The sequence below is a fragment of the Anomaloglossus baeobatrachus genome, chromosome 3 (assembly GCF_048569485.1).
Source record: "Anomaloglossus baeobatrachus isolate aAnoBae1 chromosome 3, aAnoBae1.hap1, whole genome shotgun sequence".
Taxonomy (NCBI): Eukaryota; Metazoa; Chordata; class Amphibia; order Anura; family Aromobatidae; genus Anomaloglossus; species Anomaloglossus baeobatrachus.
Genome location: NC_134355.1, coordinates 408,992,442 through 409,009,882, shown reverse-complemented (window position 1 = coordinate 409,009,882; position 17,441 = coordinate 408,992,442). Strand labels below are relative to the sequence as shown.

Here is a 17,441-nt window from a genome sequence, read left to right as displayed (position 1 = left end):
ATGGAAAGTACAACTAAAGGAATTCGAGTGGTGGAAGATGCACACCTTGGTCGAAAGTCAATCAAGCTACTGGGAAAGCGCCAATGGTTGAACAATGCAGTCAGTAGTGATAGTCATCTTGATGGGACTTCAAGGAGCGCAAATCCATGTCAGTTATACAAGTATACACATCAACAACTGATCCAGAGGAGGAAAGCGTTGAACTATTCTACGATCAAATTGAAGAAGAAATTGACAAGACACCAAAACAAAACTTACTCATTATCACTGGAGACTTGATTGCCAAAATGTTATGGCTGAAAAGATCATATCTTAGCACAAAAAACAAGTCCTCAGACAGCTTTGATTGTAGAAGAACAAAAAAAAAAATTATGGCTTAGAATATGGCAAAACATTTGTTTAGTAAGAAAAGGTAACAAAATTGTCTCGTATCACTGTAATCAAACTAAATTGGAGAATAAAGATGTCTGATTACTTACACTGCACAATGAACAGTGTAAAAAAAATAAATTAAATCTTGTACTTCTGGTTTTGTAAATCCGAATAAGGCTCGATTCACTCTTATCCTGTGCTATCCACTAGGCATTTAGATCAGAGTTTGTGTCAAATTTACCCAAAAATACGATTCACTAAAATAAGGCAGATTGTCACTTTGGACTCTGTTTCAATGTCGTTCCATCTTTTGTTTAGCACACAAGGTGTGATCAATGTTTTTGTGCATTCCTAAAAAGATAGGATACCACAGTAACAGAGGCCAGACGGAGCACAAAGTGTATCTGATTATAATCAGTAGTTTCATCAGAATCACATTTTTTGGTGATTTATTAGTAGAAGAAAAGAGCACAAGCAATTCAGAACTAGTAAGCACACCAATAAATTTCAAAAGAATATGTGGTCTGTATAAATGTTATACAAGAAAGTCCCCTCAACTCTCCAAACATTAAATACAGTGCTGGAAGAATTGTGCATACAAAAAAAATATATGCATAATAATAAATTGAGTTTAAAAAAATATTACCTGGTCATTGGCCAATTTTCTTTTGTTTTTCAAGTTGTAATCTAGCTGCATAGAGAGATTTACAAAATAGGCGACTTTAGTGTTTGAGCCACTAATAGCTAAAATAGTCACCAACTATGCAACAAATGTAATCATGCAAACTATATACAGACCTACAGAGCAAGTTGTTTAAATGCAAATTTAAGGTGACTGCTGTGAATATCTAAATCCGCTTTCAAAGAGTTCAAACAACCCTGGAAGTGAGGAAAGCGTGTTTTCCATAGAACCAGTACTCACACTTTCAATCAACAAGCATGGAGATTCAATTATGCACATGAATATATGAATAAATAATAATTGAAGGTTCCATTTAGCTATATATCTTCATTAGGTGGCAATAACCAAGCATATAATACTGTATACACTATTTTTTCTGTGTGCAATTTTGCCAGTAACTTAATTTTATTTTGGAGAGTTGAGATAATTGGTATACATTTTATTACATAAAGTAATCAACACAGATATGCAAAATTTAGGTTCATGGATTTTTTCAAAATCTAATGACCAATTCTTATGCCCTCATTTAACCCCTTCTCGACATATGAAGTACCCAGAATGTATGGGGTATATCATGGAGATCGCGCACGCACAAGAGCTGTCCCCGTGCAATTGCTACCGGGACTTTGGCTGAACTGACAGCCGAGCCCAGGCTCTCTCACCCAGTAGCAGTCCCTGCGCTCCTCTTGGCTGTTTAACCCCCTAAATGCTGCAATCAGTAGCGATCGCAGCTCCCTCTTCCAAGCGATTGGGACCCCTGCGATGACCACGGGGGCCCGATCGTTGCCATGGGTGACAGGTCACCCAACTAAGGCAATCCTCTAAAGCATGGTGCCAGCGTTTTCGGTCAGTATAAAACTCACAGGTGTAATCCATTGCAATGCTGGTGCATTGCAATGCATTTTACAAGTAATGAGTATAATAAAAGTTAATGTCCCAAAGAGGGACTATGTAAAAAAGTAAACAAATTAAAATTGTGAAACTATATAAAAAAAACCTAAAAAAAAAAATATAATAAAAATATAATACCACCAGTCTTGTCTCATGCCAACTGTTAAGCATCCTGAAACGATTCATGTGTGGGGTTGCTTCTCAGCCAAGGGAATCGGCTCACTCACAGTCTTGCCTAAAAACACAGCCATGAATAAAGAATGGTACCAGAATGTCCTCCAAGAGCAACTTCTCCCAACTGTCCAAGAGCAGTTTGGCGCCCAACAATGCCTTTTCCAGCATGATGGAGCACCTTGCCATAAAGCAAAGGTGATCACTAAATGGCTCATGGAACAAAACATAGAGATTTTGGGTCCATGGCCTGGAAACTCCCCAGATCTTAATCCCATTGAGAACTTGTGGGCAATCATCAAGAGACGGGTGGACAAACAAAAACCAACAAATTCTGGCAAAATGCAAACATTGCGTATGCAAGAATGGACAGCTATCAGTCAGGATTTGGTCCAGAAGTTGATTGAGAGCATGCCAGGGAGAATTGCAGAGGTCCTGAAGAAGAAGGGTCAACACTGCAAATATTGACTTGCTGCATTAACTCATTCTAACTGTCAATATAACCTTTTGGTACTCATAATATGATTGCAATTATATTTCTGTATGTGATGTAAACATCAGACAAACACAATTAAAAACCAGAGGGCAACAGATCATGTGAAAATATAATTTTGGTGTCATTCTCAAAACTTTTGGCCATGACTGTAGTAAGGAAATGGAAGAACACAGGTACAGTTCTTGTTAAGCCCAGAAGTGGCAGGCCAAGAAAAATATCAGAAAGGCAGAGAAGAAGAATGGTGAGAACAGTCAAGGACAATCCACAGACCACCTCCAAAGACCTGCAGATTCATCTTGCTGCAGATAGTGTCAATGTGCATCGGTCAACAATACAGCGCACGTTGCAGAAGGAGAAGTTGTATGGGAGAGTGATGCAAAAGAAGCCGTTTCTGCAAGCACGCCACAAACAGTCGCCTGAGGTATGCAAAAGCACATTTGGACAAGCCAGTTACATTTTGGAAGAAGGTCCTGTGGACTGATGAAACAAAGATTGAGTTGTTTGGTCATACAAAAAGGCGTTATGCATGGAGGCAAAAAAACACGGCATTCCAAGAAAAGCACTTGCTACCCACAGTAAAATTTGGTGGAGGTTCCATCATGCTTTGGGGCTGTGTGGCCAATGCCGGCACTGGGAATCTTGTTAAAGTTGAGTGTCGCATGGATTCAACTCAGTATCAGCAGATTCTTGACAATAATGTGCAAGAATCAGTGACGAAGTTGAAGTTACGCAGGGGATGGATATTTCAGCAAGACAATGATCCAAAACACCGCTCCAAATCTACTCAGGCATTCATGCAGAGGAACAATTACAATGTTCTGGAATGGCCATCCCAGTCCCCAGACCTGAATATCATTGAAAATCTGTGGGATGATTTGTAGCGTGCTGTCCATGCTCTGCGACCATCAAACTTAACTGAACTGGAATTGTTTTGTACCTTCATCCAGGAACTCATTAAAAACTACAGGAAGTGACTAGAGGCTGTTATTTTTGCAAAAGGAGGATCTACAAAATATTAATGTCACTTATGTTGAGGTGCCCATACTTTTGCACCGGTCAAAAGTATGGCTCTGCCGATGACGTCTGCAAATCTATTCAAGCAACTTTTGCGATCGAAAAGTCAGCGTGCCTTCCGTTCTGCTGTGTGCCATAAGAGTAGATTCCATATATGTGGTATCACAGCACAGGGAAAATTGTATAATATATTGTGGGTTCCATTTGTACCCATTACTAGTGATGGGCAGACCCAGACTGTAAAAGTCCGAATGCACATGGTTTCAAAGTTGCACGGGTGCTTGGCCCAGGATTCCGGGTGTTTGATCCAGATCCGACACTCAAGAAATTAAAAAAGAAAAATAAAGAAAATAAGAATGAAGCGAGTGCTTCATACTTACCTAGGCTCCGTCAAAGCTATACACTGCTCCCACGGCCTCCGCTCATCATTGCTCATACATATGCCCTGGTTTCTCTGCCCACCGGCCTGCCTGGCCTCTGTGATTGGTTGCAGTCAGGCGCGCCTCCAGCCTGTGTGACAGCATCTGCCTGCAACTAATCATAGGCACTGTCTGAATCATGAAGCAGGCCGCTCAGGCTGAGCAGAGGAGGACACATTGTGGCCAACTCATGAAGCAGGCTGCTGCAGCTCAGCAGAGGAGGACGGCTAGCGGACGCAGCTCATCCTGAGCCGCCTGCTTCATGATTTCTACTCCACCATTAGAAAGAGACTGGGCAAAAATGGCCTGCATGGCAGAGTTCCAAGATGAAAATCACGGCGGAGCAAAAATAATATAAAGTCTCATCTCAGTAGTTTTGCTAGAAAACATCTTCATGATCCTCTACTTTTGGGAGAAAACTCTGTGGACTGAAGAGACAAAAGTTGAACTTTTTGGAAGGTGTATGTCCCATTACATCTGGCTTAGAAGTAACACTGCATTTCAGAAAAGGAACATGATACCAATAATAAACTATGGTGGTAGTGTGATAGTCTGGGGCTGTTTTGCTGCCTCATGACCTGGAAGACTTGCTGTGGTAAATGGAACCATGAATTCTCCTGTCTGCCAAAAAATCATGGAGAATATTGGCAACCTCAAGCTGAAGCCCACTTTGTTTATCCAGCAGGACAATGTTTGAATACATACCAGTATGTCTACCTTTTTAAATTATTTAAGAAAAATAAAATTAAGACTTTGGATTGGCCTAGTCAAAGTCCTGACCTTAATCTGATTGAGATGCTATGGCATGACCCTAAAAAGGCGGTTCATGCTCAGAAACCCTCCAATGTGGCTGAATTACAACAAAACTGCAAAGATGAGTGGGCCAAAATTTTTGAAGAGCGTTGTAAAAGACTCACTGCCAGTTATTGCAAATGCTTGATTGTAGTTGTTTATGCTAAGGGTGGCCCAAGCAGTTATTAGGTTTAGGGGGCAATCCCTTTTTCACACACAGCCCTGTAGGTTTGGATTTCTTTTTCCTTTAAAAATCAAGACCTTCATTTCTAAACTGCATTTTGTGTTTACTTGTGTTATCTATGTCTAATATTTAAATTCGTTTGGTCATCTAAAACATGACAAACATGCAAAAGAATAAGAAATCAGGAAATGGAAAACACTTTTTCACACCACTCTATACAACAAAGAGCTGGTGCCAAAAACAATTCTAAAGACAGAGCCCCTCTAATAAAACATGAGAAATGAAAAAAAAAAATCTGGTCTGCATAATAATGCTTAATATTTAAAAAGTAGAAAGGAAGAATATACTAAAATGAGAAGCAAAAATAAATGTGACGCACATATGAAGTAGAAAGACTGACAGGCAACCCATGTGTTAAATAGCAGAGCCTTGTGTAAACGGTGCAGAAATAGAGGAGAGGGGTGATGAGACATCAATTTGGTTGCGCAGCATTAAAAGATACTGGGGAACAAAATCTTTCTACTTTTACATTCCATCCATATGTCTGGTCTCTGCTTTTCCTGAACAACTTATGGTAGTCTTTTAACACACCCTGACAGTGCACTCTCTTGCCTCATTACTTTGGCTTAGAGCTGGCAACAGTGCACTGTCACTGTGCATATTGCAGTGACAAGAATTTACTGACCATCCTTTGGAAATGACAACCAACGCATGCTCAATAGAATGAGGACTAGGCCAGCCCTTGAAATACATGTCGCTGGTGATGCTTCGGTTCAAGCCTCACTGCCACAGCCTCTGCTCCGTGATGACAATTTGATTGAAAATTTCATTGCATGCTGGGATAGTCAAATAATGCATCATCAGTAAGGCTACATTCACACAACCGTTTTGTTTTTGCGGTCCGCAAAAAGTGGTCCTATTTTTCCACTGATGCATTTATGTGACATCCGTGTGACAACCGCATCCGTTCCGTTCCGTATATGGTCTGTGTGCTATCAGTGTGGACCACAAAAAAAAAGTGAAGGAGCGTTACATACAGCCCACGGTATCTGGCCAGATGCTTGTCCCCATATAAAGTCTATGGGAAACAGAATCCGACGCAAAGAGTAGGAGTAAGTGCTACATACTCACCGATCACCGGGGCGGCTCACACTGTTCCCGTGACAGCTCTTTCTTCCTGAGACGGACGCTCATAAGGCTCATACATATTCACTGCTTCCCTCGCCCACTGGCGTCTGTGATTGGTTGCAGTCAGATGCGCCCAATGTTGAGTGATAGCTGTCTGACTACAACAAATCACAGCCACCGGTGGGCGGGTCTACATCGTAGAGTAAAATAAATACATAAAAAAAATGGCATGCGGTCCCCCCAATTTTGATACCCAGCTAAGATAAAGCCCCACAGCTGGGGGCTGGTATTCTCAGGCTGGGGAGACCCACATTATTGGGAGCCCCCCAGGATAAAAATATCAGCCAGCAGTCGACTGGAATTGCCGCATCCATTAGATGCGACAGTCCCGGGATTTTACCCGGCTCTTCCTGACTGTCCTGGTGTGTTGGCATTGGGGTAATAAGAAGGTAATAGCAGCCTATAGCTGCCACGAAGTCCTAGATTATGATGGCAGACTTCTGACACCCCTTCATCACTAATCTGTAAGTGAGAGTAAATAAACACAAACACCTAAAAAAATACTTTATTTGAAATAAAAAAGCACCCTCTTTCGCCACTTTATTTATACCCCAAACACCCCTTCAGGTCCGAGTTAATCCACATGAGGTCCCACGATGCTTCCAATACTGCTACATCTGAATCTCACATCGAGAGCCATAGAACATGATTGCCTGCTGTGAGATTCAGGCTGCAAGTGAAGTGAGCCACACGGTCAGCTGAGACATCACTCAGGTGATTTCCGGTCACTGGTGGAGGACTCCTGCTGTGACCGCACATCACTTGAGCGATATCACCACTAGTCACAGCCTGTGATACTTTATTGTGATACGGCAGACCATGGAACTCCGTGACGAGTGCTGATGTCACGAGTTCAGCGGAGTTCATCACCGCAGGTAATGAACTTAGGTAACCTCGACGCTCATCATAGTTAGATACAAGAGAAAAACATATATAATTTCCCACTCCCCTGCATTTTGTAATTTTGCACCCTTTAGTGCCTTTCATGTGGCACTAAAGGGTGTTTAGCCTTGTATTTAGCCAAAAAATAAATAATTAAAAAAACAAAAATGACATCGGGTCCCCTCTATTTTTTTTTTGTAGCCAGTTAGCAGCTAGGGTAAAGTAGACGGCTGCAGACCGCAGCTGGCAGCTCCACCTTGGCTGGTATTCCAAAACAGAGGGCACCCCAAGCTGTTATTTTAATATAAATAAGTAATTAAAAACAAAAATCGTGGAGTCCTCCCAAATTGGATCACCAGCCAAGGTAAAGCGGACAGCTGTGGCCTTGTATTCTCAGACTAGGGAGGTCCGCAGTTATTGGACTCTCCCCAGTCTAAAAATAGCAGGCTGCAGCCGCCCCAGAAGTGGCACACCATTAGATGTGCCAATCCTGGTGCTTCGCACTAGCTCATTCCATTGCCCTGGTGCGGTGGCAAACTGGGTAATATATAGGGTTGATAACAGCTGTGTAATGTCACCTGGCATCAAGCCCTGGGGTTATGATGTCACGGCATCTATCAGATACCCGACATCAATAACCCAGTCAGTAATAAAAAAAAAAATACACATTTTTATTTTAAAAAAACCCTCCCCAACACATTCCCACTTTCACCAATTTATTGAAAAGTAAAAACAAATCCGGGTCTGGCATAATCCAATAAGGGGGTCTCATGACGATCCATACCATACTCACTGTCCCAGTCAATGAAGAACAGAATGTTCCCCATTGACTGGGAGAGCAGTGCAGTGACCTAAGCTAACATCAATAGGTCAGCCCAGGTCACCGCAGGTGATGACGAGTGCTGCCAGCAAGAGGTTAGCTAGGTACATTACCTGCGGTGATGAAGTCACATCGCCACTGACTTCCATTGTCCACCGTGTTCACAGCGAAGTATCGTGAGCTGTACGTGACATCACCACTAGTTACAGTCTTGGGCCGCCCGCGAGACTTGATGTGAGAACGCGGCAGGCATGGAAGTCAGTGACGAGCACTGACATCAGGAGTGCAGCGGAGATCGTCACAGCAGGTAATGATCTGATCTAACCTGATGTCGGCGCTTGTCATCCCCACTGCTGTACGGGCAGATTCTGACACACCCCGCAGTGCAAGCAGCCACAGGGCCGGAGCAGAAGCGGGACACAGACTGCAGGGGTACCCGATGGAAGTCACACGGAAGTACTCCCGTGTGGCTTCTGGAAATTTTGCGGACTCATTGACTTGTATTGTGTCACGGTCCGCAATTACGGAATAGAATAGGACATGTTCCATAATAATGGAACGGACATATGGCATCCAATGTGTTTTTATAGGAGCTGATGACACATGAAAGTGCTTCCGTGTGCCATCCGATCCTACACAAAAGACATTGAGAAGATGGTCTTGTCAGTAGGTCAGCAAAAAAACAGGAACTGACCAGGACAAATGGAACTGTGTCTGAATGAGCCCTAAGAGAATGTAGTAATAAAATAAAGTAGTTAGAGAGGAAATAGTAGGTAATGTTTAAAGTGTGTTAGAAAAGGGATTTAGATTATTTTATTAAATAGATAAACATTTAGGATTAGATAAGGTTTCATTTTCGGATTACCCCTTCAAGATATTTTTGAGGTTTTTTAATGTTTTGTTTAGGAGCTGTGCTTAGATTAGCTTTAGGCAACATCTGTTTAGTGCATATAATAATCTCCCCCATCCTGTAATAATCTCCCCATCCTGTAATAATTTCCTCCATTTTCGCACTCTTTTTCCGTAAATAAACAATTTTTCTGTCCCTGCTTAATTGCAAATGTCAGCTGCTAGGCTCAGATTGACTGCCTCTATAACTATAGTGGTGCAGTGTGCAGCGAATTTCTGCGCCACTATACATTTCAGTTGAATGTGTACCCTCGGGCCCCCTCACTCCATGGGCCCAGTTAGTTGTTACGCCCGTATATATATTTTTAATATAGCAATTAAATTGAATAGTCTTGGTATATTTTTACATATGGTAGAATGTAATGAACACAAGCATTACAGATGTCACGGACTTGTGGATAAAACTCAATGTGAACATAGCCTTACATACTCCAACTAAATATGTTGTAACACACATAATAGGCCTATGCAGCACATGTATGGACTTTAATATGGCGATGTGTGCATATTAAATGTCTAAATCTAAAGAAAGTCAATGGGAAGTAATTTTCTGGTGTAACCTCCCAGGATGTCTGGCAGGGCTGTACAAATGCTGAAATGGATGGAAAAGGGCTGAAATTGAATGGGAACAGCATTGAATAGATGCTTGGATGCATCTCTGAAACACAGGTCCTTCTGGGAAGAATGTTGTCAGAGTATTACGCTACTTTGACATGCAGTTCCCTGCCTATGTGTAATAACCAGCACAGGTAGGGCAGACTTCTGCGGGCGGTCACCCCCAGCTGTGTGCTATATCTTGGGCTGTTTATCAAAAATAGATGCTCCCATTCTTAAATAAATAATAAAAAAAAAAACAATGTGGGCTCTTGCCCATTTTCAATAACCAGAGCAGATAACGCAGACAGCTGGGGACTAGTATACACAGGCTGGGAAGGTTGATTTTTATTGAGCCCTCCCTAGCCTAAAAATAACAGCACGCAGCCACCACACATTTGATGCATCCAATAGATGTGCCAATTATGGCAATTTACTCTGCTCATCCGATTGCCCTGGTGCGGTGGTAATCTGGGTAATATATGAAGTTGATGTCAGCTGTTATTTGTCAAAATCATAGCTGTCGTCAAGCACTGGGTTGGTAATGGACGGGTGTCTATGAAACCTCCCCCTCATTACCAACTCTGTAAGTAAAAAGAAAAAAAACACAAAAATCCTTTATATTGAAAAAAAAACACACACACACCCTCTTTCACCAATTTATTAATCTCAAAAACAACCTCGCAGGTCCGATGTAATCCATATGATGTCCCAAAACGATCCTGGCTCTGCTGCAACCAGAGGCCACAGGGTGAGCGGTGACATTAGAACACATGACCTCTCACCGTGGCCCCCAGAAGACACAGAGCAATGTGGGAGCTGCCAGAAGTGACCTCAGGTGAATTCAGTGTCGGTCTGTCAGACTGCATGTCACAGCGGCAGCATAGACTGATAGTCCGGTACCTGTGACACCTGAAAACCTTAGCCTTTAAGGTTGCTGTAGTTCCCAGCCACCGGATCTCTCATCAGCGGTTAACCCAATAACTTTAAAAGAGTCTTTAAGGTTCCTGGAATTCTCAGCTGTTGGAACATCTGGAGGCTATCAACTCTTACAAGATTTCACAACCTACAGGTATCCCAACAGCTGGGAACTCCAGGAATCTTAAAAGCTGCCTTGAAAGCTCCCTTAAAGTTACTAGGTTGACAGCTGCCGTGAGACCTGGTGGCTGAGAGCTCTGGTAACTTATAGCTGTAAGGCCCAGAAACCTTAAAAGAGCCTTGAAGGTTCCTGGAATTCACAATTGCTGGGACATCTGGAGGCTATGAACTTTTACCAGCGTTCACAGCCTACAGATTTCCTAACAGCTGGGATTTACAGTGCCTTGCAAAAGTATTTGGCCTCTTGAATTTTTCAACCTTTTCCCACATTTCAGGCTTCAAACTTAAAGATAAAAATTTAAATTTTATGCTGACTAATCAAAAAGTGGGACACAATTGTGAAGTTGAACAAAATTTATTGCTTATTTTGAACTTTTTAAAAAAATAAGCTGAAAATTGGGGCGTGCAATATTATTCGGCCCCTTTAAGTTAATAATTTGTAGCGCCATCTTTTGCTGCGATTACAGCTGCAAGTCGTTTGGGGTATGTCTCCTTCAGTTTTGCACATTGAGAGACTGAAATTCTTGCCCATTCTTCCTTTGCAAACAGCTCAAGCTCAGTGAGGTTGGATGGAGAGCGTTTGTGAACAGCATTTTCAACTCTTTCCACAGATTCTCGATTGGATTCAGGTCTGGACTTTGACTTGACCATTCTAACACCTGGATACGTTTATTTGTGAACCATTCCATGTAGATTTTGCTTCTATGTTTTGGATCATTGTCTTGTTGAAAGACAAATCTCTGTCCCAGTCTCAGGTGTTTTGCAGACTCCAACAGGTTTTCTTCAAGAATGGTCCTGTATTTGGCTCCATCCATCTTCCCTGTCCCTGCTGAAGAAAAGCAGGCCCAAACCATGATGCTGCCACCATGTTTGACAGTGGGGATGGTGTGTTCAGGGTTCAGCTGTGTTGCTTTTACGCCAAACAAATCATTTGGCATTGTGCCCAAAAAGTACAATTTTTGTTTCATCTAACCAGAGCACCTTCTTCCACATCTTTGGTGTGTCTCCCAAGTGGCTTGTGGCAAAATTTAAATGACACTTTTTATGGATATCTTTGAAAAATGGCTTTCTTCTTGCCACTCTTCCATAAAGGCTAGATTTGTGTAGTGTGCAATTGATTTTTGTCCTATGGACAGACTCTCCCACCTCCGCTGTAGATCTCTGCAGTTCATCCGGAGTGATCATGGGCCTCTTGGCTGGATCTCTGATCAGTCTTCTCCTTGTTTGAGATGAAAGTTTGGATGGACGGCCAGGTCTTGGTAGATTTGCAGTGGTATGATACTCCTTCCATTTCAATATGATCGCTTGCACAGTGCTTCTTGGGATGTTTTAAGTTTGTGGAAATCTTAAACTTCTTCACAACAGTATCACGGACCTGCCTATTGTGTTCCTTGGTCTTCATAATGCTTTCTGTGCTTTAAACAGAACACTGAGACTATCACAGAGCAGGTGCATTTATATGGAGACTTCATTACACACAGGTGGATTATATTTATCATCATCAGTCATTTAGGACAACATTGCATCATTCAGAGATCCTCAATGAACTTCTGGAGTGAGTTTGCTGCACTGAAAGTAAAGGGGCCGAAAAATATTGCACGCCCCAATTTTCAGTTTATTATATTTTAAAAAAGTTTAAAAAAAGCAATAAATTTCGTTCAACTTCACAATTGTGTCCCACTTGTTGTTGATTCTTCACCATACCATTAAAATGTTTATCTTTATATTTGAAGCCTGAAATGTGGGAAAAGGTTGAAAAATTCATGGGGGCTGAATACTATAGTAAGGCACTGTACATGAACTTTAAGGGCTCCTTTAAGAGAGCCTTTTGGTTTCCCGGAGTTCCCTGCTGCTTAGATACCTGGAAGTTACGATACCTTACCAGAGTTCACAGCCTTCAGATGTCTTAGCAGCTGGGAACTCCACAATCCTTAAAGGCTTTAAGGGAAACTTTAAAGTTACTCGAGTTCCCAGCTTCTGGGATCTCTGAAAGCTGTGAACTCTTACAAGAGTTCACAGCCCCTAGGTGTCCCAACAACTGAAAACTCCAGGAATCTTAAAAGCTCCTTTAAGGTTTCCGGGCCGAACACCTGTCGGGAAATCAGTGACTGGGAACTCTGGTAACCTTTAGGTTACTAGAGTTCCCAGCCACCGAGTCACATGGCAGCTTTCAACCTGATAACTTTAAGGGAGCCTTTAAGGTTCCTGGATTTCCCAGCTTTTTGGATACCTGGAGGCTGTGAATTCAGTTAAGAGTTCACAGCTTCCAGTTATCCCAGCAGCTGGGAATGCCAGGAACCTTAAAAGATCTCATAAAAACTCTTTTAAGGTTTCCAGGCCTCACAACTAACAGTCTGTCAGACTGTGAAGCTGCCATGTCACACAGTTAGACAATCCAGCACTGAGTTCACCTGAGATCAAAGCTGGCGGCTCACAGAGAGGCTACTGTCAGAACCACCAGAAGTGACCTCAGGGAAACTCAGTGCCAAACTGTCAGACTGCACTGTTGCTGTGACACGCAGTCAGTCTGGCACTGAGTTCACCTGAGGTCACTTCTGGCGGCTCCCACATTGCTTTGTGTGCCAGGAAAACTGCTGTGATCACGTGTTCTAATGATACCACTTACCGTGGCCTCCAGATTTAGCAGAACCAGGATCGTCCTGGGACGTCGTGTGGATTACTTGAGACTTGCGGGCTGTTTTGGGATTAATACATTGGTGAAAGAGGGTGTGTTTTGGGGATTTTTTTTTTTTTTAAAGAAAGGATTTTTGTTAGTTTTTTTTTTGTTTTCACTTACAGGTTAAGTAATGGGTGGGGGTCTCATTGTCACCTTTCCAATACCAACCCAAGGCTTGATGGCAGCTGTAATTTTTGACAAATCACAGCTGACATCAACCCCATATATTACTCCAATTACCAATGCACCAGGCCAATCGGGATGAGCCAGGTAAAGCATCACAATTGGCGCATCTAATGGATACACCAATTTTGAGGGGGTTGTGTGCTGCTATTTTTAGGCTGGAAAGGACTCATTAAACATGGACCTTCCCAGCCTGAGAATACTAGTCCCCAGCTGTCTGCTTTATCAGCTCTGAGCCCAAGTTGTTTTCTCTTTTTATTTGAATAATTAAAAAAAAATAAAACATCGTGGAGCCTCTGTTTTTGATAGCCAGCCATGATAAAATACAGAGCTGGAGCTGTCTACTTTTAACTGTGTTGGTTATTACAAATAGGCGTTGGACCGCTCTTTTTTTTTTTTTTTTTTTTTTTTTAACTGCTCCTGCCAATTACAGTAATGCCAGCAGCAAAGATGGCTGAAGCATTACTCTGATTGGCAGGAAATCTCTGCATGTTTAGGTGCTGAAAATCAGTTGACAAACACACGTGGGGAAGGGATTTGAAACTCATGAGGCAAATACCTGAACACTCGACAAGTAATGGATATCCCGAATACTTTAATGTTCTTGCAAGTAACGAATAGTGCCGAATATATTCCCTCATCACTAATAAATATACATGTCTACTGTATATAGACATGTACACTAACCACATGCAAAATCATTTTGTATAAATGTTTTATTTTGTTTTAAATGTAAAATGTGATCATTAAGACTTAGATTAAGATTAATCTTATGGGTGCTTTACATGCTGCGAGATCGCACATAGGTCGGTTTTTATCGCGCCGGTCACATGTGTGATCTCGGCAGATCGCATCTGCGGTCTGGCGTGTCACATCGCTAAGTCTTGGATCAGCAACAGTATCAAAGCTATGACTGGTATTAAGAAAAGAATCTGGAAGTTTACAGTATGTAGCACTTATCAGCCTGTATTATTCTTAACAGCTTGAACTCCCATATTTTTCTCTTTCTTCCTTTAAATAATTTTTAAGTATTAAGACTTTTAAATCTATCATTCTGTGTCCCAGTCCAAAGAAATGTTTTCCCACAGAGGCGTCCAGCTCATTCCATATACAGTAGTGTGGCTGTGTAGATTCATCCTCTTTTGTAATTTTTGTTTAGTTTTCCTAATATTGTTACCTCCAGGGTAATGTGTACACTGCATCTACATTGTCTCCACATTAGAGCTTGTATATTAATAGAAATCCATAATTTAGGGTCTTTTGGTTCAGATAGCCTGTCTCTTTAGCTTAGTTTTTTGCAAGTTGGTGTTAAATTTATATACCTGTTCAATAGCTCAGCATTAAACTATATTTTAGTACACTTATTATACAGCAGTCGCATAAAATAGGTTTTGTTACACCTGCTCATCATACAGTAGAACACATGCCACTATAGATACATAGATACATTGGAGAAATAATACTGTATATATTATGGGTAAGAATGGGCGAACTCACAGATGTACGGGTTTGGCTGGTCCAGCCGGACTTAAACAAAAAAAAAAAAAGACAAACAAACTTTGAACCCGAACTTGAGCCTAGACCCAGAATCCGATACAAGTCTATGGGGACCCTGAACTTGTATGCTCTAAAATAGTGGTAGTCAGGGCTAGGGGGATGCAAAAGGAAGCAAAATGGGGATTAAAGCAGGACAGTTGCACTTACCGAGTTTTTGCACTCCTGTCACACTGCTTCCAAGGGCGGCTTTGCACGTTGCAACATCGCACGTGCGATGTCGGTGGGGTCAAATCGAAAGTGACGCGCATCCGGCGTCACTTTTGACATCGTTGTGTGTAAATTCTAGATGATACGATGAACGAGAGCAAAAGCGTCGTTATCGTATAATCGCTGCAGGCTCCGACTTTTCCATAATTATGCTGCCGTGACAGGTACGATGCTGTTCCTCGTTCCTGCGGCAGCACTCATCGCTGTGTGTTATGCCGCAGGAGCGAGGAACTTCACCTGCCGCTGGCGGCTCTACGGAAGGAAGGAGGTGGGCGGGATGTTTACATCCTGCTCATCTCCGCCCCTCTGCCGCTATTGGCCGCCTGCCGTGTGACGTCGCTATGATGCCACACGACCCGCCCCCTTAGGAAGGAGGCGGGTCGCCGGCCAGAGCGACGGTCGCAGGGCAGGTGAGTGCAGGTGAAGCTGGCGTAGCGATAGTTTTCGCTACGCCAGCTATCACAAGATATCGTACCTGCGACGGGGGCGGGGACTATCGCGTGCGACATCGCAGCATCGGCTTGCGGTGTCGCAACGTGCAAAGCCCGCCCAAGTCCGCTCATTAAATCTCATGCATATTATCTTTTTCCCCCTCCCTTCCTCTTCTGTGACAGCATCTGTGATTGGTTGCAGTCAGATTGCCAGCATCTTTGATTGGTTTCCCTCACAGTAGCTGTCTGGGTCCCTGAATGGAGTGTAAAAATTAATAAGTGGAAAAAATGGCGCAGGGCCCCCCATGTTTTGATACTCTCCTCAGATAAAGCAGATATCTAGAGGCTGCAGCCCCAAGCTGTGTGCATTATCTTCACTCTGTATAAAAATACGAGGGAGCCCATGTGGCGTTTTTTAACTATTTCAAAATAATTTTGAGACCAGCCATGATAACGCAGACAGCTGGGGGCTGGTATTTTCATGTTGGGCCCTCCCCTGGGGTTATTGGGCACTCCCCTGCTTAAAAATAGCAGCCCTCGGCTGTCCCAGAATTGGTACATCCATTAAATGTGCCAATCCTACCACTTTACCCAGCTCATCCCGATTGCCATGGAACCTTGCCAATCAGGGTAATATAAGGGGTTAATGACAGCTGTGATTTGTCAAAAAATGACGTGTCATCAAGCTCGAGGTTAGTAATGGGAAAGGGGTCTGAGACCCCCGTCATTACTGATAGTGTAAGTAAAAATAAACACAAAACAAATAAAAATCCTTTATTTAAAAAACCCATCCGCTTTCTCCAATTTACTTAGCCACAAAACATTCTTGCAGGTTCAACGTAGTCCACAGGCACGCTGTCCCATAATAATCCTGGCTCTGCTACATCTGAGGTCGCAGTGCAGGATCACATTAAAAAATGTGACTGAGCACTGCTGCGTCACTGACACAATGACTGAGCCACAGCTGTTTGCAGTAACATCAGTGAGTTCACCTGAGGTCCAGCAAACTTTTCCCAAGGAACCCCAGCTGTGACCTCAAGTGAAGTCAATGAGCTCTGTGAGCTCACCTCAGGTGTACTCTGTGAACTAGGTTTCCGGTGTGGAAACCCGAACTTTACAGTTTGGGTTTGTCCATCACTAATTGGGTTTAGAGATAATGGCTCATCAATGCATCAAACAAGGTTATATATGTGATAAGTAGCATCACGGCACAATAGACTTTGATACATTGATTAAGAAGCCAACTACCATATACAATAAAATTAGATACAAGAGCTCAGTGGATAATTAGCACAATCTAAATTCTGATGGCATGTTTACAAATTACAGACTTAAGGTCCAGTCACACACAACGACTTACCAGCGATCCCGAAAACGATGCGAGCTGATAGGGATCGCAGATAAATCGCTGGGAGGTCGCAGGTGAGATGTCACACAGTCAGATCTTACCAGCGATGCAGGAACAATACAGGTCGCAGTAGCGATCTGTATAACGATCTCAGCAGTCACTGTGACCCTGTCACACAGTGTCAAACACAGCGATGTGTCCTGCCCAGCAGGACATCGTCTTTGAAGAAAATGGCCTGGACCATTCTGCAACGACTAGAGATCTCACAGCAGGGGTCTGATCGCTGGTAGGTGTCACACACAACAAAAACCACTAACGGGATCGCTACTGCGTCACGGAAACCGTGACTCAGCTGCGATCTCGCTAGCGATCTCATTATGTGTGACGGTACCTCTAGATATGCTGTCTCTGAAGCAGTGAATTAACCCTTTCCCAACATTGTACAGGGTATGTCCTGGCAATTGTGCGGGCACAGGAGCTGTGCCCATTGCGAACACCGGCACAAAGTGATCGTGAGGGCCCGATC

The 17,441-nt window shown here is 42.8% G+C and overlaps 1 protein-coding gene across 1 annotated transcript in view; it reads left to right on the top strand.

Annotated features, from left to right (window-relative positions):
- LOC142297253 (uncharacterized) overlaps positions 1-17,441 on the top strand; it is a 157,742-nt gene continuing 140,301 nt past the window's right edge. Inside the window, exon 1 of the mRNA XM_075341508.1 lies at positions 1-99. Coding sequence (XP_075197623.1) covers positions 1-99 — 99 coding nt within the window. The remainder of the gene's footprint in view (positions 100-17,441) is intronic.